A 22,793-nucleotide genomic window follows, 5' to 3' on the forward strand; every position below is an offset into this window, starting at 1 on the left:
GGGCAGCTGATACTGGCCGGCTAAAACCGCATGTGTGCCTGCTGCTAGGTAAATCCATTTCTCTATATATGTCACTGCTGACCTCCAGCCAAAGGAGGAACACACCTTGAAGGAACAGTACAGATAGAATGCAACAGGCCTTGCCCAATGCCCACTCCCAGAAGTGTCTGGTGAAGCACCTCTCTTCCCTCTAAGCCAGGCATGTCAAACCTGCGGCCCTCCAGATGTTTTGGACTACAATTCCCATCTTCCCCAACCACTGGTCCTGCTAGCTAGGGATCATGGGAGTTGTAGGCCAAAACATCTGGAGGGCCGCAGGTTTGACATGCCTGCAGTCTAAGCAATTCAACTGTCCTCCATTTGCTTCTCTCCTCTGCCACTTTATCTTCACCCCTCCCCACGGCACCGGCAGCAAGCCATGGCTCATATCTCCGCTCACGAGGCATGGGCCCTACGTGATATATCAGCAAGATAAAGTTGTGCATGAAAACCAAAATAATGATTATTCCTTTCCATGGCGGGACCATGGCCAGTTGAGCACTGTGATGGATGATATGATAGGGCATAACCAACTTTTTATAGGAGGACTGGTTTAACCGTAGCTGTAGATCAGCCAGGTGCAAATATAAATCACCTGCTCCAATGTACCTCTGTATATATAAAGGTTTAAAGGTGCATTAAATTCTCATAAAAGGAGGTGCTTTTCAAGTAAACTTTTGCATGTTCTCTAAGCAGTTTGGTTAAGCATGATTGATGGGTTATTTATTTTTTATGGCCTTCGGCTTGGAAGACAATGTTCAGGAACCTTTTTTCACAAGGCAATAGCACTGCAGGAACCTTGGCAATCAATATCCAATGCAAATAAAAGTTTCAAACACCTCCAGAGGACAATTTTCACGGTATTTGTTCTGCGACTGAAACACACTAATGTATAAAGATTCCTGGAAACATTTGCTTCCTGGAATTCATTCTGTTCATCACTTTGCTTATGCACGTGCTCAGTTCTTCTGAATACTCTTTCTCCAACCTTAGAACTTCATAATTCCAGCCAGCATGGCCAGGAACAATGGGTGTTGCAGTGTTCTATAACTCAGGGTTATGGAAGACAACTCCAGAGGCAGATGTCATGGGTGCCATGTGGTCCTGAATTCTAATTTGAACCTAGTAGGGTGTGCTGGGGCTTTACAGCATTTGTTATGAGGCCGGGGGTTGAAAAATTAGCTACTTTTTCTACTTGGTGGGGCATAATGTTTCCCTGGGAATGTTAGGAAGCACCCCTAACATACCACAGTTTTTGCTGTGGTAGCCTGCACCTGAGAAGGAAGCTTGATTTTGGCCTGGCGAGACTTCATTACAGCAGACCACATCCCAAGCAAACTGAGTTGCAATGCCTCCTTGTAAATCCTTCTCTCTCTTCGCTGTAAACCTCCGCCGTCCTCCCTTCTCATTTGTAAATTTAAAACAAATAAAATAGCATCACATTTCTTCTGGAACTGTGAAACTGAGATATAATCATGAGCATGTCACTCCTTTCAGTTCATCCCTCCCTCTAATTACAATGGCCTGAAGCTCCTTACATTGGTGCCCCAAATATATGATCATCTCTTTCCCCTTTACTCACCAGGGTAAGATCTGTTTTTAGAGGCTATTTATAGAATATATTAGACAAACTGTTCCTGACTGGCACCAATTGTAAAACTTTTAACACCCATTTACTGCCAGGAAATCTTTGATTTCATGTTAATTTTCAAGCCCAACTTGAAAATTGTAAGAAGTGATGAATTTTATCATGCTTATGCTTAGAAAATGCTTAGTAAATTTGCTAATTCCCCTTTTGATATAATCAAAATTACTTTTGATGAATCTCTTTTTCCCCTGTCAACCCTTGGGGTGCCAGATTCTGAAGGGTATCCATGTATCAGTGCCAAAAGAGCCCTAGAACTGCACACATGAGAACTACAGGCTTCCCTGCAAACTGCACGTGTCAGAACAGAAGCCTTTATGCCAAACTGGCAAAGACTGATTTCCCCCACCAAGAACATCAGGGTTACCAGATTGCCATCTTGCTTAAGCAACATTTAGCAGAAGAGAGGATGACTACCAAGTGGGATAAGCAAGCAGCCAGGTGGCAGCCTTGCACTTTTTAAGATTCTCCTGAAATAAGTCACAAGGTCATTTGTGAGCAGAAGATTCAAAACAACAGGAAACAGTTAACTACTCATTAGAGAAGGGAAAGGCAAGAAGTGGTGGGCCATTGAGCCACACAGCAGTTCATTTGGACATTTGGAGTACTGCCTTTTCATTTTGGAACCAAATTAAGGTGCTAGTGTTGACCTTAAAAGCTCTAAGAGTTTGTGACCAGGTTATTTGAAGAACCACCTCTACCCATACAAACCTGCCTGGGTCTTAAGACTCAGTGGTCCTTTTCCACAGTCAAGAGCCATTAAACTGGTGGTCACTAAACTGGTGGCAGGGCTTTCTCAGGGATGGTCCCCATGCCTGTGGATCTCCTTCCAAGTGGGTGGACAAGGGATGCCCAGAGTGGCTGGGGCAACCCAGTTAGATAGGTGGGGTACAACTAAATTGTTGTTATTAGTTAGTTAGTTAGTTAGTTAGTTAGTTAGTTAGTTAGTTAGTTAGTTTTCAAATAGACCTTAAAACATTTAAATTTCTGGTGTCTTTTATTAGGTACTCACAGGCTCATACCCAACATTGCTCATGAATTCTAAGAAAAAAACAAACAAAAATCTGTGCAGTTTTGCAATCATTGGTTAAAATCAGAGCAGTTTTGAAAGGTTCTTGATTCAATATGACATCCAATTGAAACCATAAATGGTTCCTGCTCTTTTATTTCAGGAACGACCATTCAACCTTTAGTGACAACATATTAAGAGGTGTCCAAATGCATAGTGAACAAACAGCCCTCCAAAATCTATAGCAGATTATGTGAGCTGGGCTATAAATTGTTTTAACTGGATTTATTTTTATTTTTATTGGATTGTTTCTATGTATATTTTTAGGACTTGTCCTATGTTTTAAGTGTTTTATGTAAGCTGCCTTGGGAGGGTGTGACTCTGAAAGGCAGCAAGTAAGTATTGCAACAAATAAATTGTCAGTGACTTTGCAGAGAAGATAGATATTTGTCTTCAAAATCTTCAAAAGACAGCAATTCACTTATATTCATTACATGGTTCAAGGTTTTGAGCCTGACATTCAACAAAAAGAATACTGTCGAGTCAGCACAAAGATAACATCTGATATTTTTATATGAATCATTTTTGAAACTAAAAATCCATTGGCAGCCTATCGCCAATAAAGTTTTGAAGATGATGAAATTATTTCAAACCAAGTGCTGGCTGTTTTCAAAATTCTGTGAAAATTCCCATAATTTGCATGGCCATAATTCCATTTTATACGTATCATTTTGGCAGGTTTTACATTGTTGACTTAATGCTTCCTTGTTCTCTAGGAGTTCATCAGACAATTTTATGAGAGCACATTTACAAGCTGCATGTACTGTGTTTCCTGTGTGACGCACTTTTACCAACACAACAGATGATCTTAGAAATCGTTAAGAGCAGTTTTTATCTGCTAATCATTTTGTACATGTAAATTAGGCGAGTGGCTCTCTTTGCAAAATCAACACTCACTCACTTGAGGGAAAGAATGCAGACATTGGAATGCCACAGAAATCTTCTTTAGGAATAATAATTGTATGTTCAGACTTGGGCATTGGGGGGGGGGAGCTGTCATTTTAGTGGCATCATTAAGAGGCAACAGATGGAGGCAGGAAATGGTGCCTAAACGCTGCAGCAAGACTTTTCAATGTGTTGGTTCTACCTTAGGGTGAGGGAGGCTTCTGATAAAAACAAAACAAAACAATCGGGCAAAATTATCTACCCATTCCTGAATTTTGAATCACCGTTCATGCTTACGTGTATACACCAGTGAATCTGACTGGTATAAAGTGGCCAGTAAGTGGCTGTGTGTACACATCATACATCTGGAACACATTTAAAGCACATGACTTCCCACAAAGAATCCTGGGAACTACAGTTTACATCTCATAGAGCTTCAATTCCCAGCATCCTCAGCAAAATTCCATTCCCAGAAACCTTTGGGGGATGGGAAGTCATGTGCTTTAAAGGTATAGTGTGTATGAAGCCAGAACGTTGTACTATAACTGGGTTCCCAATCACAAGAAGGACTGTAGTTGCATTTAGCCCAGGCATCCCCGAACTGCAGCCCTCCAGATGTTTTGGCCTACAACTCCCATGATCCCTAGTTAACAGGACCAGTGGTCGGAGAAGATGGGAATTGTAGTCCAAAACATCTGGAGGGCCAAAGTTTGAGGATGCCTGATTTAGCCAAATACACTCAAAATCCCCCTTGAGATCTCCCCCTCCCCACCGCTAGCCCCACAACCCATATACAGTATGGAAGAATTTAAGAATGCTTGAATAGGGTTTTGCTCACACATGATTTTGCCATACCCTGGGGTAATTTTAGATTGAATGTGACAGCAGTAACCTTTGCGTGGAATTGTTGGGGTTTCATCTTTCAACGCACTCCACCCAATATGGCCAATAGTAAACTAGCTCTTCTAGTGTAGTTCTAAATCGGGCTGTACATTTTTTTTTACAACATCCCTCAGTCAGCTAAGATGTCTGAAGGATTAGTATGCAGCTTTAAGCTCACAAAATAAAGGTTACACAAAGTGATACTGCAGGAAGTGAAGAGCAATTAATAAATTAATATCATTTTTTTTACCAAAGTAACGCCTACACCTACTTGTTCCAAGCCCCATCATCCAAAAATGAACACTGAAGCTGTAAATGAAGGTGCTTATAGATTAAATAAACAGGAAAAATCTATTCAGCATGTACCACTGCATCGTAATTTGTTTTGCAGCAACTATGGGATGTCAGCATGCCGTGGGAACCCACTGTCGCAGGGCCTGCCACGTGGTCACCCGACCAAACATCTTTGCAATAACCTTCTGAAATAGGACATCAACATCCCCATTTTGCAAATAAGATACTGAACCTGGGAGCTACTGAGTTCATTGCTTCCGAGCATGGGTTTGAACCCTAATTTCCTGAACTGAAGCACACTGTCCACTTATTCAGGCCGGTTCTCCCATTCCCATCCACCTCTCATGGGGATGTTGCAGTGTTCTGTGCTGCCCTTGTTTATGCCCTTCACATAACCTTGCATTTGCTGTGTCCATAGCCATAGCACGCAGAGGCGCATGATGCTCAGGAGCATGTGTGCAAAAGAACAGAAGCCCCACATGGTGTATCTGTTGGTGGCCTAAACCTAAATTATAAATTACGCCCATTCTTTATTAATCTAAAACAGTTAAAATTGTTCGTAGGATTGGAATAACACGTGACATGCTAATTTTGCAAATGTGCAGACATTTAATCCCCAGCCTGGAGCCTGAAAAGGGACCAACCCAGCAGAAACGTCACACCAGGCTTCTGCTAGTTTGTTTCATCTTATACCCAATTATAAATGCAGACCTAGATCTTCTTGGATAGAATTCAGTTTTTCCCTATCCTTTTCCCCTGCTGTGCCCACCCCTCTGTCCCTCCTCCCTTTCTCCCAAGAGCATACCATGCTTTCAAATTAGTAATTATGTTTGTAAGGAAACTGCTCCCATCCAGCCAAAGCTGGTTAAAATACAACTTTTCAATCAGAGCTATCAGCCTTTTGCAGGTGGGGTTGAAGGGAAATGATCCTTGAAAATGTCATTCTGGATGGCTGTGAAAAATATTGTAGTGGTTTCCAGCTCTGCAAAGAGTGACAATGATTAGAAGTTGCTTCTGAATGACCTTGCTCCCTGAAGTAAAATGCTTTACTTGGGCGGGGGACAGAAGGGCAGGTTAGAGCAGCTATGTGTGGACATCACCTATCTTAAAATGCTAAAGGAGACATGTTCTTAACACCTGATGAGGTGTTAAAGTATAATGGTTTATAAGATTAATTTACATTCATTACAGGCTATTAAAAGTAAAGATAGGATTTCATGTGAGGAGATCTCTCTGATCTCTCCCCCACAGCCCACTCCAAATGCTCTCATAGATTTCTATCAGTGCGTTTTTAAATTTGAAAAAATAAACCTATAACATGAGTTAGCATTAACAAGGCAGAGGCACAATTCCCTGGGAAAGTCACCTGAACAAACGCCACTGAAATGTGGACCCGAAAAGCAAACAGACCAAGTTTGCTGGGCACTGTGCAGATCACGGAAGTGACCTGACCTCTTGCCCAGAGAACCTTCAATTAACCTTTACAAGGCACAAATGGGAGAAGAAGTCAATGAGCAACATGTTCAAGCAGAGGAAACCTAAATGACCAGGAGGGTTTACTAAGAAAAGAAAAGAAAGTGACTCTTGAAAGTGGAAAAGGAAGTGTCTCAAGGAAAGGAAACTTGATCCAAGGATAGGAAATAACATGGCAGGAGAAGAAGAGACAGGATGTGAGAGAGGGAGAGACATAAAGGATGAGATTCAGTTTGGGACAAAGATGTGCAAACTTTTCACAATAAGGTCTAGAAGCTTGGTGTTGGCATAGGCTGAGACACATAACTGCTGTAAGGATGAGGATCACTCAGGATGTGCAGAATCTCCCCCCTGACCCCCACCAAGCCAGAAAGTCCAAATTTGAGATGAGGCTTTTGATTAGGGTTGCCAGACTCAATAGAGGACAGGACTTCTGTGCCTTTAATTGCCCTGCTCTCTTTTGAGTCTGGAAACCTTAAAGAGAAACCAGCAGACCCTTTGCTTGGAAATTAAACAAAGGGTCTGCTGGTTTCTCTTTAAGGTTTCCAGACTCAAAAGAGAGCAGGGCAATTAAAGGCACAGAAGTCCTGTCCTCTATTGAGTCTGGCAACCCTATTTTTGATCCTAATAATGGGAAGTGAACATGAAGCTTAGCAAAGTCATTGTGAACTGGATTGCGGCAACCAAGAAAGGCTTGGTTCTGTGACCAGAATTTTAGCGTGTAGGGAGGAAAAGATCAAGTAGCAGATTTTGTGACCCCCTTAGATGTGAGAGGTCTGCCATGATATCCTACCACTATGTCTGCCATAAAGATAATAGCTTGCTGCATTTCCACATTGAATGTATTTCATAGTACCATGCTGAAGCATCCAATCCTAAACCTACTAAATCTGAGCTGTTAGCCAAACAACAAGAGCTGTCACCAAGCAACGGATCGCACTGTTGTATAACACTCTCCGTGCCAAGAAAGCACATATTGTCCCAGTTCATTAATTCATACCATAAAAACCTTTGCAGTTCATATCCAGAGGGCCTGGAGATAACCCGTTCCATTTTAAGCCAATAATGCCAATTTTCCATTTTGAAAATTGTTTTGAAATTGTGCATTTGGGATAATAACTAGTAAGTAAACAAGGGTCAGTTATGTATGTCTGTAGAGAAACTGCAATGAAGTTTTGGGGTCCCTGATCAGGTTATCAAAATAGCATTTCCATCCCCGATAGTAGCCACCTGGATATGACAAGAAGGACGACTCTAAGCTTAGGAAAGACACTAAATGAAAATAAAAGTTGCACTAGGAACTGCATATGCAGATAGACAATTTTGATTCCACCTCTCCCAAATTACTGGGAGTCAGCCTGTGAAGTCATCAAACTCCAGATAAACTGCTTTCCTCAATAAATTGTCCTGAAAGGCCATTTCAAAGCAATGTAAGGAAAGATTACATATTAAGTTAGATTTCCACATGATGCAATTTTCTACACATTGTCTTTCCCAGACAAAGGTTCTTATTAAAAAACTATTGTCATTTATCTTGATGGAACTATGGGAACAAATGATTACTCTGGCACTAGAAGCCTGGCACCTTCTTGAGGGCATATATGCTTGTTCTTGGCCAATCTTCAGCATCTGATAAACCCAAGCTGCAAGTTGCCAAACTTTATTCAGGAGAACCCACGCAGCCTCTGGCACCTAGACCAACATTTCATTTCATAACAAATACTCTCAGCTGTAGCAGAGACACACAAATCTTTCCACCCACTAGCTTTCCTGAAAGGGTCTGGGATTTAAATCTATTTTACGTGTAATATAAACGGTTTTATCATGCATGCACCAGGAAACTGGTTTACTCACAGAATCCCTTGTCTAGAAACTGCCAACCTGTAGTCCTTTGGATGGTGTTGGACTTTTACTGCTATCATTCCTGACCATTGACCATGCCGACTGTGGCTGTTGGGAGTTGTAGTCCAGCAACACCTAGAGAATCACAGGTTCCCTATCCCTCCAACACAAGAAACGAGGCTGTTCCTTCCTCCCTTTTTTTGCTTTCTTGCATAATGTTGCTCCGTAAAGTGCCTTGGACACCAGTATATTATGCATAAAAAACTAATAATAACTTGGACTGCCAATCTATTAAACAATGTGCAGCTGAATAACCATCTTCCTTTTAACGAAAAGGTTATTTAAATAAACTGATCCTTTTTAACACGACTGAGGAAGATGTGCCCATAGATTTGAAATCAATGCTGAGGATCTTGCTTAAAAAGCAGCAAAGAGGAAAGTGGCAAAGTCAACATTCCATCTGACCAGGAGTGGCTGTTAAAAATGTTTAGAACTTGCGGTAAAGGATAAATGAACTGAATTGATTCAAAGGAGAGTAGGTGGGTGATGGAATGCCCACTTTGCTGAGAGATGGGCATGTTTTGTAAATTACCAGAATGAAAAGCATGGAAATGTGAGACTCGTGAGACTGGAATCTATTTCTGTCAATTACCAGAGAGGAAAATGCACTGGAAAGTGTGGGATAATACTTGACATCATCCAGCTTCTCCTCAGACAAATCAGGATTAATGCTCACCAAACAGGTTGTCTGGGTGCACCCAGAGTTATGGAAAGCCTGAGTAAAATAGATACCATCTTTACACTTATATGTTATGATACAGTAGGGAGCCAGCAGGACAAAATAAATGCTAAGTACCGATACTGTATATCTCAATATGAACCTGTTGATCTGGCAGTATACTGCAATCATTTCTCAGGTGCAGAACTGTTCTCAGGTACATTCTGTGAATAAAATTGTGTCCTCTGTCACACTGGCAATTATACCGGAGACTAGAAACACTTTCCCAGCCTAATTGTGCCATTGTTCTCTGACAGTCCCAAGTGCTTTCAATGGCAGTTTGGGGGGAACAAGGAGCGCTCCAAGGTGTGGGAATGGAAAGTATAAAGAATACCAACCAGCCTTATCACTCTGTGAGCCACAATAGCTGTTAGTTGAGCAGGGGAAGGAGAACCTGGTGCCTGTTGGGGCGGAAAGCACGGAGCCCAACAGTAGGGGGAGCCAGAGCCAATGGCAGGCCCAACCAACTTATATTAGCAGGAGGAGGATGGGGCCAAACTGAGTTCTTCAAGGGCAGCAGTGAGACAAAGGAGGATGCAGCTGACAGTCTGGGATACTCTCTGGACTGAATTTAAGTAGATAAGACAGGCAGGTGGGAGCTGGTTACGGTTGACAGGACAGTGCCCCCTTTCACTCTAGTGAACCAGCCTCCACTGGCCAGAATACTTGAGGTACCTTCCCCACCGAATTATATTTGATTACTCATAATATCTTGACATATTGTTCTCCACTGAGAAGAACAGTTATGAGCGATGTTTATTTCCATGTAACCGATAATATTCACATTTTGTACTGCCCCTTCTAAGGTGCCACCATACTTCCTTCTTTCTTTCTTTCTTTCTTTCTTTCTTTCTTTCTTTCTTTCTTTCTTTCTTTCTTTCTTCTTCTTCTTTGGCGGTCACTCGTAGCCGAGTAAGATTGTCTTCCATAAACACGGTTTTAACAATGGGTCCGTAAGTGACTGTGGAGGCCAATTCTGGATCCACATGTCCTTCCACAGTGGGGACATTTGTTTCCAGGCGGGAGTTGATCACAGTGTGGATTTGTTTAGCACATTTCTCCCTTGCGTCCTGAGATCGAGTTTCTTCAAAGCCCATGACACCTTTGGTAAAGGCTGTTCTCCAACTGGAGTGCTCTCAGGCCAGTGTTTCCCAGTTGTCAGTGTTTATACTACATTTAAGATTTGCCTTGAGACAGTATTTAAACCTCTTTTGTTGACCACCAGCATTACGCTTTCCATTTTTAAGTTCGGAACAGAGTAGTTGCTTAGTCGACACAAGAGCAGAATAATGTGTTAAAGAGGACCAGCAGTTGATTGAGCACACTATTTATATTATATTGAATATAGAAATATGCAGGGGTGCCAACGCTATGGGGCTGAGGTGTCTTTGCTCCCCCACCCCCATCCACCCAATATATGTTGGAGGAGGGGGCTGGGCTCCCTCAATGTTGACAGAGCAGAGGAGGCCAAGGGTAGAGCCAAGTGCAGCACGGTTTCAATGGCCGGCTCATCCTGAGCGTGAGAGAGGAGCCATTGAAGCTGCTCCACACTCAGCCTCCTCACCAAAGATGTGATGTTGCACATTGTGGGCACAATGTCACATGCAATGGGCGTATGACGGCATACACACGTGACACGCACTGGGTTCCCTCAACCTTGGGTGCAAGTCAGCATCCCTGGATAATATGCATGATTCCAAAAAGCCGTGAAAGGCTAGGACTAGGGAAAACAGAATACATATTATAATTATAATTATAAAATTATGGATGACATGGAGAAAGTGGATAGAAAAGGGTTTTGCTCCCTCTCTCATAACTCTAGAACTCGTGGGCAGCCAATTAGACTGAATTCAGCACAGATAAAATTAAGTGCTTCTTCACAAAGCACTTTGTGACATTATGAAACTTGTTCTGCAATTGATAGAAGTCATAAGTTTTATAAAAGGTCCTAAGATTTAACAAGAACTGCCCTCATGTAATCATTTTCAATCCATGGGTGTAAATCACAGAATGACAGCTGGCATACAAGAACACTTTAATCTGCAGTCAGATTACTGCACAACAGTTTCAGGCCTTCCTCTGCTCCAACATCTGACTTTAGGCCATGCCCACAAATTAAAAGTTTCTAAAACAGGATTAATTAGTCACCCAGATCAGGGAATGATTCTGAAATTATGAAGTATCACTTTTTCAGGACTTCAGATTATACTCTACCTCAGTTAACAAATCATCCAACCAGGGGGTAAGGGGGGCAGCTGCCCTTCCCCCATCAGGTAAATAAATAAAAATACTTAACTAAAAGTTGAAATAATCAGAATATTTGAAACTGAAACTGCTTGGGCGATGTTGTGGCACATTCTAGCAGCGCATCTGACAATCCGCCTAAGCGATAGGTGTGGCTTCTGCAAACTGACCAATCAGGTTGCAGGTAGCTCAGTCCTGTCCCCTCCCCCCATAAATCCTGGCTATGCCCAGAAGCCCCAGCCAGCCATGTTGCAGGATAGGGTCCAAGTTACATAGGATCATGGGAAGCTACCTTATACTGTGCCATTGGTCCATATAGCTCAATATTGTCTACACTTGAGTAGCAGTAACAGATATTGTGCACACAATGTATGTATGACACCCCCCCCCCGAAATCTATACACTTGAGCCAATTCAATCCATGATTGTCACTCGCTGGCCCACAGTTCCACAAACAGGTCACTGCAGGGGTGGGCAACGGGGTGCCCTCCATATATTGTTTGACATAAAATTCTCATTGTCCCTAACCATTGGCCATACTGCCTGGGCTGATGGGAGTTGCAATCAAGCAGCATCTGGTGCTTTTGTGCTTCTTTCAGGTTTTGTCTTCCTCACACATTTTTTTGATGCCATAAATGGCACAGAATATGACAATATGGCAAAGAATCTCCTGAATAACATAGGTAAGGGTAATTGGAGATGGGGGGGGCAATCACCAGAAATAGGGAGGAGGCACTTTCTATGGGTGGGTTCCCTTCGTGCTATTTGGTGTGATTCTCCCTTTCTTTAGTAGTAGCAGCAGCCACCACAGTCCCTTCCCAAACCCAAGACTTGGAAGGAGCCCAGATGGAAGCGCGAAGGTGGGAAGGGTGGCAATGACCCTCCTCCTGCTCACAGTTCTAATGATCCAAGCTAGTATCTTTAAATTGTTCTGCAATCTCATTTACAAAACTAATTATTTGGACTATGCTTTAACAAGTATTTTACTACTGTATATCTTGTAACGAGTATTTTACTACTGTATTTCTTGTAAGAGAGAGAGAGATCCTTACTGGGCAATTTAGCACCATAAGAACACAACCATAAACTGGGTTACTTCTTTCACGTGCAGCGCAGTGAAAACACACAAGCGTAGCTGCTGCACAAACACAAACTAGCACGGCTTTGGCTTTTCTTCTCCTCCCCACTCCCAGCTCTGCTCTGGTGGCTGAAGAAATTGAATTTCATATGACTGAGCATATGACCACCTTGTAAAAAAGCAAGATGAAGTGGTTTCAATGAATAGACCTACCCGAACTAATCATGATTTGCCATAGACTAACTCTGAAACTGGGTCATTTCATTCCTAACTTATTTGGAGCTTTGCTTACCTTATGTTGTCTTCTCTGTGAATCTTGGAGGACCTGCTCCCCTGCCTTGCAGAGCTTTTTCCACCTGGCCTGGAAAGGCGAGGCCCTGATTGACTCCAGCTGCAAAAGCTGAGGCCCTTGACTAGGCTCTTAGGTATTGCTGGTGTGTGTGTGTGTGTTGCAGGCTTCTGTTGCTGTTGATATTGTCCTAATTGTGCCAATTGTTTAAAATTGTTTTTAAACTGCTTTTTAACTTGTTTTTTTAAAGGGGGGTTGATGGTTTTTTAATTAAGGGATGTAATATATGCCTGGGAATGCTGTGGCTCTGTGGTGCAAATAAGGACCTCCTACCAACTCCCCAAACCCTGAACAAACCGCAATTCCCAGGATTCTTTGGTGAAAACCATGACTCATAAAGTGGTATGATACTGCTTTAAACAAATGTGGTGCAGATGTGGCCTAATTAATTTCAGGAGCACAAGTGGTAGTAGCTCCCACCTTATGTAGAAAGCAAAACAAGCCTGTTTACCCGGAAGCTGGCAAAATTAACCCAAGCAATGTTGCAGTGGGGTTCTTGCCTTTTTATAGTGGTTTACAGCACAAGCAGGCCTTCATAGCCACCCTGTCCAAAAATAGCCGTCTTCGAGCCTGAGCTTGTAAAACTAATAAGCAAAGTATTTCAGGCACCCACCAGGTCAAGAAACAGGGTCAGTTACATTTTAAAGGAAGACAGACAGACAGTTTGCATTTGGAGAGCGACAAGAACAAAATGTACAGATTAAATAACCTACTAAGCAAAAAATGTACCTTAGGCAATTGGTGTTCTATCCTGCTCCAGTACCCTTCAGGTGAACAATGAATGCCTTGCTTGCCAGGAAAGGGGGGGAAAATCTGATGTACTGTAATTTCCCTCTTAGGAACGAGAGAGAGAGAGAGAGAGAGAGAGAGAGAGAGAGAGAGAGAGAGAGAGAGAGAGAGAGAGAGAGATGGTAACTTAGAAAATGTTAAAGGCAGTGCTATTTTTCTAGAAAAATAGCTGCTGAAACTCACCATGAACACCTCCCTCTTTCTCTTAGAATGGCAATGGCCTGAGAGGTGCCGGGACTGAGTTCCAGTGAGTTCCCCCTAAACAAAAAGTCCTGGCTAAAGGAAACTCTTTCATGCAATATCACTGAAGTTGCCTGGAAACTTCTGAGGTAATTGAAGAAGCCAAATAAAATAGGCATTTCAGTATTTTACAACCAAAACTGTATGGAGTTGTAGAAATGTACTGAAACTTCACCTCAGAAAGATAGTGAGAAAACGGAGGTTTCCCCCTGCCCCTAATTTTCAAAATAAGACTCAGGTGCATTCATAATTGTATCAACAAATAAAATATGCATATTATTTAATTCAGCTAATCTTATTTGTGTGTTAAAATAAACATTCCCTCAACCCCATTCTTTTGTGAGTATAGAGGTTACCTCAGAATAATTACATGAGAATGCTAATGTTTGTTTGTTTCTGTTTGTTTGTTTTACTAAATTTGTACACTGCCCTTCATCGAAAAATCACAGGGCTGTTCAAAACATAAAAATAGAAATGGGAACACAAAATGCACAAACCAAGCAATAAGCCCCTTCCCACAAACACATGTAAAAGGCCATAGATGTTTTAATCAACTCAAGGCCTGGTTGAAGAGGAACATTTCACCTGGTGTCTTAAGATATTTAATAAAAGCAAGCCTCTCTAGGGAGAGCATGCCACAAATTGGGAGTCACTGCAAAAAAAGGCCTATTTTGGTGTTGCCAACCTCAGGACCTCTCATGGAGGAGACACATGAAGAAGGGCCTCAAATGATTATCACAAGGTCTAGGTCGGGTTACATGAGGAGATGTGGTTCTTGAGGTACTGCAGTCCTGAGCTCGTAAAGGCTTTATTGGTCAAAACTAGCACTTTGAATTGGGCCTGGAAACCGATTTGCAGCCAGTGCAGTCAGGCCCACCTGAAGCTTCCAAACCATCTTCAGAGGCAACCTCGCATATGGCACATTGCACTCATCTAACCTAGAGGTTACTAGAGCATAGGCGACAGAAGTTAGGCTGTCCCTGTTCTGGTAGGGGCATAGGTAGGCCATCAGCCAAAGCTAATGGGAGGCACTCTGCATCACCAAAGGACACCAGAGTGTCAGGCAACAGCAATAGATCCCAAAGTACTCCCAAGCTATGCACCCACTTTTTCAGAATGGCAGAGGAAGATTTAGGGGAGCGTGACTGGTTTGGCCACATTGAGCACTGAGCCTGAATCTGTATTCAATGGGGCTAAAGGTGTTTTCTGCATACCTTGCCCGGCCATTCTACCCAACAATTGGTATGGGGCAGGGTTTATGTTATCCAGACATTCCAAAGTATGAAATAATCCTGAGAGAGACACCTCGCTATATTAGCCCTCAGGCCAACTGGTTTTCCAGACTGCTGCAGTTGCTTAATCCACACTGGACGCCTGTGTCATTCTGACCTGAATTTGACTCCCTGTGAGGAGGTGAGAAGAGCCATATAAAATCTGCACTGTTGTGGGGAGGGGGACATAAACCCACCAGCCTCAGGAGGGCATTCCCCCCCCCCCGACTACTTCTGGCACTTCATTTTCTGAGATTCTGCCATATGTACCTCATTGGTAAATTACTCCCAGGCCTTCTGTGAAACGCCCTCCCATCAGAAATAAACAACTATCTGACTTTCAGAAGACAGCTGAAGGCAACCCTGTTTAGGGAAGTTTTTAATGCAGGATGTTTGATTGTGTTTTTAATATTCTGTTGGGAGCCACCCAGAGTGGCTGAGGAAACCCAGCCAGATGAGCAGGGTATAAATAATAAATTATTGATGATGATGATGATGATGATGATGATGATTTACCTGAACTTAGTGAGGTTGCTTTTTTTGATCTACAGGGTCCCATCACCTTTTGCTGTTGGTTAAAGAAGTTCTCCCCCCCCCCTCTCTCTCTCTCTCACACACACACACACACAACTTTGCAAACTAGTCCTATCTAGAAATAACTGGTGAGGAGACTTGGCACTGCACATGCAGCATCCCAGTGTGCACCTAGCCATCCCAGAAGAGCAGCAGCAAGGGGGCAGGGAGGTTGGTGCTGTGTGGGCACATTCATTGGCAAGAGTTCCAGATTGGCTCTGCCAGTGTGCCTGCACAGCACTAAACTCCACAGCCCATTGCTTATATTTTTTGTAAACAACTGAAAAGATTGATTTATTTACAACCGAGCGTTATTTTTGTTAAAATAAATACAGTAAAAAAAAATAGTGGCAGTGACTCTGCTGTGGGGAGGCCTGTTCCAGGGCACTGTTTCTCTTCAGCAGTTGGTCCTGGCCCTACTTAGCCCTAACTTGGGGCCAGACACTGCCCTCCCATTTTGTGTTTTTGCAGCGGAATCCAGTTGTGGACTGCACTGATTGACTCGAACCTATGACATGTTTACTGCACCCATAAGTTTTTCAACTTGATACAGATATATTGTTCTCCAAACAAAAATTAAATAAAAGGAACAAATTGTACAAAAATTGAACAACCCTGCACTAGTGCTCAGACGTAAACCCCACTGAGCTCAATGGGATTTTCTCCCAGGTTGCTGCATATAGGAGACTGATGCAATCCTCTACTTCTAGTGAGAAGTAAATCCTGTTGAGTTTAATGGGGCTTCCAACCCACATAGGCGGTCTGCAGGATTGCAGCCTATGTTAATAAATGGACATGTGGCATGTTAATTACAAGGACATCTCTGAGACACATTGTGAAAGTAGAGTAAGCTGGGGTTAACCCAGAGGAAGAATACGGTAAATATGTAGTTAGCCTTGTTTGTAAGGTACATTGGTATGTACTGCTGTGCTGTTCATCAATTACTGTGGGCTGTGTTACTGACCCCTAATGAAAAGCTGTACTATTACAAGGCGAAAAATCAAGTTTAAAACATAGCTTGCTTGCTGCGTAGATTTAAAGCGGATTAGTGGAAAGGTTTGGCTAAGTTGTTCTAACCTCAATATTTCTTTCCTCATTTTATGAAGGATTCTTTATATTAAAAAAAATCTGTTCGACTTTAATCCAATTATAGCCATTGGCTTCTGGTGGCTTTCTAATCTATTTCCCCCCCCCCTTAAATCTGCTGTCAGAGAGTTTGGCAAGGGCATTTTGTTTGCTTCCATGGCATCTTGAACCATTTCTAAACCTCCTCATGGAGCCAAAGAAAGCCGTCAAATGCTCTAAAAGCCGCCAGCCCCCCCCCCCCAACAAAATTGAGTTTTACGGCTTGACACTTCTCAGTACTTAATTCTCAGTGAGATCATGGACACTGTATTTGGAGTATTTGGAACAAATTAGTTAGCAGCATTGTGAATGTGGGGGTGGGGAGGGACTTTGATGGCTGCTGTGAGTTCTTACTTTTATTACTATTCCCTGGGTTGTCTTTCAAGTGTTCTCCTTCATATTGCTACAGCTGCTGGCCAACCCTTCCTTGTAACTCTACCCAGGGGATGTTCCTGCCATTGGGAGTGAGGTCTTCATCCAACACAGTGATTAGGAGACAGGGTCCTCTGTTGGTTGGGGCTCTGTTTTCCAGTGAGATGCTTATAAAAGCCAACACTTCTCCAGGTGGGTGGGTGGGTGTATACAGGAGAGAGAGATCAAGGGAGGGAAAAACGGGCAGTTTTGAAGGCAGAGACTGTACACCAGGCATCCCCAAACTGCGGCCCTCCAGATGTTTTGGCCTACAACTCCCATGATCCCTAGCTAACAGGACCAGTGGTCGGGGATGATGGGAACTGTAGTTCAAAACATCTGGAGGGCCGAAGTTTGAGGATGCCTGCTGTACACTATCAAAAGTTGAAGCACTTTGGGAGGTCCTGCTGCCTCCAGAAATTTTAATGACTTGAGGGAGTGAGTATATAAGAGTATTTCATAAGCAACCTTTTAAAGCATGGATCAGCAAACTAAGGCCCATGGGCTGGATCAGGCCCAATTGCCTTCTCGATCCGGCCTGTGGACGGTCCGGAAATCACTGTGGGTGGATCACCAGCACACATTCTTTCCCTCTCGCTCACACAGCGGTGCCTCCCCCCCCCTCCTCCTGGCTTCTCCCCGCCCTGCCTAGAGGAGTAAGGGGGCTGGGCTTTGTTGGTGCCAGTAGCAGCAGCAGCGCTTGAGCTGCCACCATTTTAAGCAGCCCTTCACCGGAGCCCTTTCGCACACCGCTCTTTGTCCTGCCGCGGCCAGCCCCTGCCGCTTGCAAGACACAGGTAAGCAGCCACCAGGGCTCGTGGTACTCTTGCATCATTCCCCCCCCCCAAAAAAATATAGTCCGGCCCCCCACAAGGTCTGGGGGACAGTGGACTGGCCCCCTGCTGAAAAGGTTTGCCCACTGCTGTTTTAAAGAGTACTGTGAGCCACTACAGAAGTAGAAACATCAAAAACAAGTAACAGCTCTGCAGCCCAAACCTACTAAATTGAAACAATTTATTTTGACTCCATGGGACTAGGGCTACTTATTATGGCTACAATAATGAGGAGTTTTCACAAAGACATAGAATAGATTGGAAATATGGATTATTAAGGACTTTGTATAAGCCAGGGTGGCAATAGTTTGATTTCAAGGTCTTTTTAGTTTTCAGGCTAAAAACCTTCCATAGCAGGTACCAGATTCTGGGGAATATGCCAGTCACCATGAACATTTTTTAATGACCGGCTACACCTCTATAGGATCTTTCAGTTTCCTGTTCAGATGTCCCCATTTCCAGAGTGTTGATGAAAGCCAGTAGGGCAAGGGGAACCATAATTTACTTTTTGTGACACCACAGCAACTTAACGAGGCTATACAGAGGTTGTGCTTGTGAATTTCATCAAGGGCCTCTCTACCATCTTACCCACCCCCTATCATAATTCTAGCACCAATGCATCCCCATTCAAAGGCCTTCTGTAATACCCTTTAAACTCTCTTCTCCTGAAATAGGCCCATTTCTGACAAATCCTTTTCATAGCTCTTGGAACTACTAAAACAAATAATAGTATATGAAATATAAAGGTGGTCCTGGACATGCATGTATGTGTTTAGCGGACAGTCCAACTGGAGCAGGCCCTGATGTTGATGTTGGTTCTGAAGTCGCAAGAGTGAACCCAAATAGGAGGTACTTAAATGTTAAAGGTGAAAATACACAATCCATCTACTTGAAAAGTGCAAGGTATTTCTTACAAAGTTTATTTGCATTTTTACTGGAGCACAGAGTCTAAATACAGATTTGTCTTTTCTTCTGTACAACAGTAGAATGGCCAGTGCAAAATATGCAGGTTTCGTTTTCATTTTTCTTTAAAAAATCTATATATAAAAACCAAGAGAGAATCTGGCAGTATACTCACAACTCTTTATGCTTGACCTCCTTTCTTCCCCACTTCATTTAAATCACACCCATTTAAATGGTTGCTGCATTACAGGTAAAGAAAACTCCCATAACCCTTTGAAAGACAGAAATACCTACCCCCAATCAAACAAAAGAAATTAAATTTTTAAAAGAGAGACTTAAGAGCTTTTCCCCCCCTCCATAAGACAACAAAGTGGAGTACAAAACACACAAATATACATTTGGCAAGGGGGCTGGGGGTGGGGAGACACTAATTTAAAGCTTTTCCTGAGACAGGCTTATTAAAAAGTATTAAAGTTAGTCAACTTCCTTGTGCATGCTGAAAACTCCAGTCCCAAAATGAGGTTCACACACCTTATCCCAGACTACAGCGACAGTGAAATGGAATATTGGCAAACAATGTTTCCCCATGTGCGTGTAGAGGTAATCGGCACGTTAATGCTAACTCCACCTAATAAATGTCTTGTCATCTTCCTTTGGGGGACTATAAAGAATTCTAGTTCAGTATTTCAGAGGTACAAATAAGCCAGGGAAAATGTGTTGTTATATTAACACAGACAGCTCAGCAACAGCTCAGCACTTGTTAACTTAAAAGATATCAAGCTTTGTCCAGACTATTTCTATAGTTAGCTACCCATCTGCTATAAAAAGCTGTTGTTATTATTATTTTAAAGAATAGCAAGTCAGGATTTCCTTTACCAAAAGTAGTGTTTATACTTCTGTGAAACACATCAAATTACAAATGTGCTAAATGTAATTTTGAACCATGATTTACATTATTCTATGATAGCTCTGCCTATTAGAGCCATTCAGGGAGTATAACAATATTTTTTATGTTTCTCTTAACTCTACAAGTCAGATAAAGGCAATAGTTCTCCTTTATTGAAGGAGCCCCATGCACTGTTGCACATGAGGAATGAGCCATGTGCAAATGTTAGAGGAGGCAGCTATATAAAGTCTTGCCAATCCATCTGGGTGTTGGCCATCTGTTGGCCATCAAACACACCATCCTACTTCAGTGACCAGCACTGCAGGTGGTGCCCTTATCCAACATGTGCATTACTCTTCTGTATGCATGGTTCTTGATGCCGCAGGGAATCATAGCACAGAAGCCTGCTTCTGCACACCTACTGCACTCAATGGATCAGGGCGCAAGTGTCCAGCTCAGTGATAGGCTGGCCGCATAACACTGTGCGTGTGTCCGTCCAGCTTAACATTCTTTACAGCATTAGTAGAGGGAAACGTTACTTATACACAAAAAAATTCATAAGACCCCTCACAGCACAATCTGCACACTCCTGTCTACTCAGCAGCTTAGGCCCATTGAGTTCAATGAGACTTTACTTCCAGATAAGCGGGTACAGGATTGCAGCCTCAGTTGCCAAATAGACGATAGGGGAACAACAAAAACACACATTTTAGAAAAGAGCATCATAAGAAGGCACTCATATCAGCAAAGTAATTAGACTTATTTTGCCACAGAAGTAGCTGACTGCCTTTATGACAGTATGTCCTGTGACATTAATGTCTGAAACTACATTAATACATTAGAATCACTTAGGGGGTAATTTGGGTAAGAGAAAACATTTAAACCCAATTCTTGGATTGGAGCACAACTGAGAAATCAATATTCTTTCTGAATATTTTGCTTCCTATACTTCTTTATGATTACTATACTGGTACTTCCATTTAACTTCTTAAGTATTATGAAAATTTGCAAGATTCCTTAGTTTTACTGACAACTTCAGAGCCATGTTAAAACAGCCCCCCAAATTATGGGACTTTTGCTTTAAATATTTAAAGTTAGGACCATGAGTGTCTCTATTTATACCTATCCATATACAAGCTTCTATAATCCGTACTCAAAAGGAAGATGTGGTAGCAGGATGGGGTGTAAAGAAAAAAAACAAGATGGGGTGCAACTGTTTCTTAAAAGCAAATGGAGAATATTCAAATCCATAGATGCAAGTGGAAATAGCACAGACCTTATTAACTTAAGAAGCTTAACATACAATTGTTGGTGAAGCAGGCATATGATATGCACATACAACTGGCAGGGAAGGGTAGGCATGAGGAGAGGAATGCAAAGTTTCCATCTTTCCTCTTTCCCTTAGAGAGAGCTTTTGAATGCAAGCAAGGAGCCTGAATCCAGAGTGTTCAGAAGAGGAGGAAGAAACATTGCTCACAGCCATAAGCAAAGTCCAAGGCACGTGAGAGATCTTTGACCAAACCTATAACCTTCTGTCATACAAGTGAATGGAACCAGTTTACTTTTATAGCAGAAAGGAGACCAGAGTTTGTGAACGCATTACTGGATGAGGGTCAGTGCTTGCTCCATGCCCTGGAGGATAAGTATTTGCTAACCTCTCCCCTCATATATAACTTCTCTCTCTCTCTCCACACACACACACACACACACACACACACACACACACACACAGCTAGTGTGCTTTCTTCCAAAGTTAAATCTCTCACTGAGTTCCATGGGGCAACTGCAACCTGGATGTGCCGAAAAACCTGCCCATTTCTTCAGTCAGCCCTTTTCATTTCTCCAGTAGATCTCAGTGGTAGCTGTTGAGTTTTACTGGGGGGGGGATATCATTGCCACAAATGAGGGGCACAATTCAGCTGAGGGCAAAATTTGCCCTGGTTTGTCCTTTTTTCAATTTGAAGTCCTAAAACAAAGCAACCTAATTAAAATGAGCAAGTAAGAGTTATATAGAATAATTAAAGGGGGTGGAAATAGCGCTTCTGCTTGGTCTGTTGTCAGATGCAACAACAACAACAAAAAGCATGCAGGAAAGTAACTACCCTCGTTAGGAACTTAGATGATGATTGCAAATTTGCTTTAAGAAGGAAGAATCCATAGCTGTCTGGTTATCTATATTACCTAGGAAGAGAAGGAAAAGTAGTACAGTATATACATTTAGCTACATTTGTAACCAGGATGATCAGCCTTTATAATGCTAGTCACTGGAGGTTTGGGAGAAGTGCTTTTCATATTAAGTCAGTTTTGTTTTAATAAGGCACATGGTTTTGAAGAATGGACAAAAATGCATACAGGTAGTTCTAAAAAGGAAAGGCAATTCAAAACAATAATGAGATGAACTGTGAAAACCACGTCTAGTCCCCCAATACTCTGAAATTTACACACTTTAATTTTTCTGTTAGGCCATTCAGTTAATAAGAACACTTTTATACAAATGTGTCTTCCATCTTTTCAGTCTGGGTTGCAGTGAGGCATCATAATGTTGTAAGTCCCATCATACATAGAAGAGGGTTATTTCAGAATGATATGGTAGCCATCATTACTTTCAGCTGCAGGAGAGAAAAGAGGGGAGAAACCTTTAAATCAGCGCTTTAACTTCAAACTTTGAAATACACAGACACACACACATACCTGACTGAAGACCCTACTAGTCTGCACTTTCTACAGATGCAAACTGCATGACAAACAAGAGGCTCTGGACATCCATTTCAAGAAATAATTTATGTACTGTAATGTCATCTTAGCACTACATTATGGGATGTGGATTGTTAGAAAATCCAAGTAGTTTTAGTCACATTACGAAAATAAGTTTGGTATAGTGTGGAAGGAAAGGTGTCAAAACACTAGCTAAGAGAAATATATATAGGGCAGAAGCAAAGGACACCCCGATGCATGAAAATGATAGTTTACATGAGGAGCTTCATATATGGCAAAGAATTATCAAATGTTGAACAACTAAATAGATAAGAGCCACTATGCTAACTTCCTGGCAGGTAGGTAGGTGTACCTTACCAGGAGGGGGAGCAAGAGAGACAAGGCAGCAGGGGGGTTGGTATGGTACAAATGCACTGGCAGAACAGTGCACACCTTCACTTCTTTGCTTCTGGGAACTTTTACCACTCAG

At 42.4% G+C, this 22,793-nt stretch overlaps 1 protein-coding gene and 1 long non-coding RNA gene across 5 annotated transcripts in view; both read right to left on the reverse strand.

The window, feature by feature from the left end:
- Positions 1 to 13,430, reverse strand: part of LOC132592649 (uncharacterized) — a 75,362-nt gene extending 61,932 nt beyond the window's left edge. For both annotated transcript variants that reach the window (XR_009558162.1, XR_009558161.1), the window contains exon 1: positions 13,308 to 13,430. This is a non-coding gene — a long non-coding RNA (uncharacterized LOC132592649). The remainder of the gene's footprint in view (positions 1 to 13,307) is intronic.
- Positions 13,431 to 15,544: 2,114 nt separating this feature from the next.
- TFCP2L1 (transcription factor CP2 like 1) overlaps positions 15,545 to 22,793 on the reverse strand; it is a 44,602-nt gene continuing 37,353 nt past the window's right edge. For 2 of the 3 annotated variants that reach the window (XM_035128757.2, XM_060278677.1), the window contains exon 15: positions 15,545 to 22,218. In XM_035128757.2, the coding sequence (XP_034984648.1) occupies positions 22,181 to 22,218 (38 nt within the window). In that variant the 3' untranslated portion in view covers positions 15,545 to 22,180. The remainder of the gene's footprint in view (positions 22,219 to 22,793) is intronic. The other variant, XR_009558142.1, reaches the window with a different exon arrangement.

Source organism: Zootoca vivipara, chromosome 1 (genome assembly GCF_963506605.1).
Source record: "Zootoca vivipara chromosome 1, rZooViv1.1, whole genome shotgun sequence".
Taxonomy (NCBI): Eukaryota; Metazoa; Chordata; class Lepidosauria; order Squamata; family Lacertidae; genus Zootoca; species Zootoca vivipara.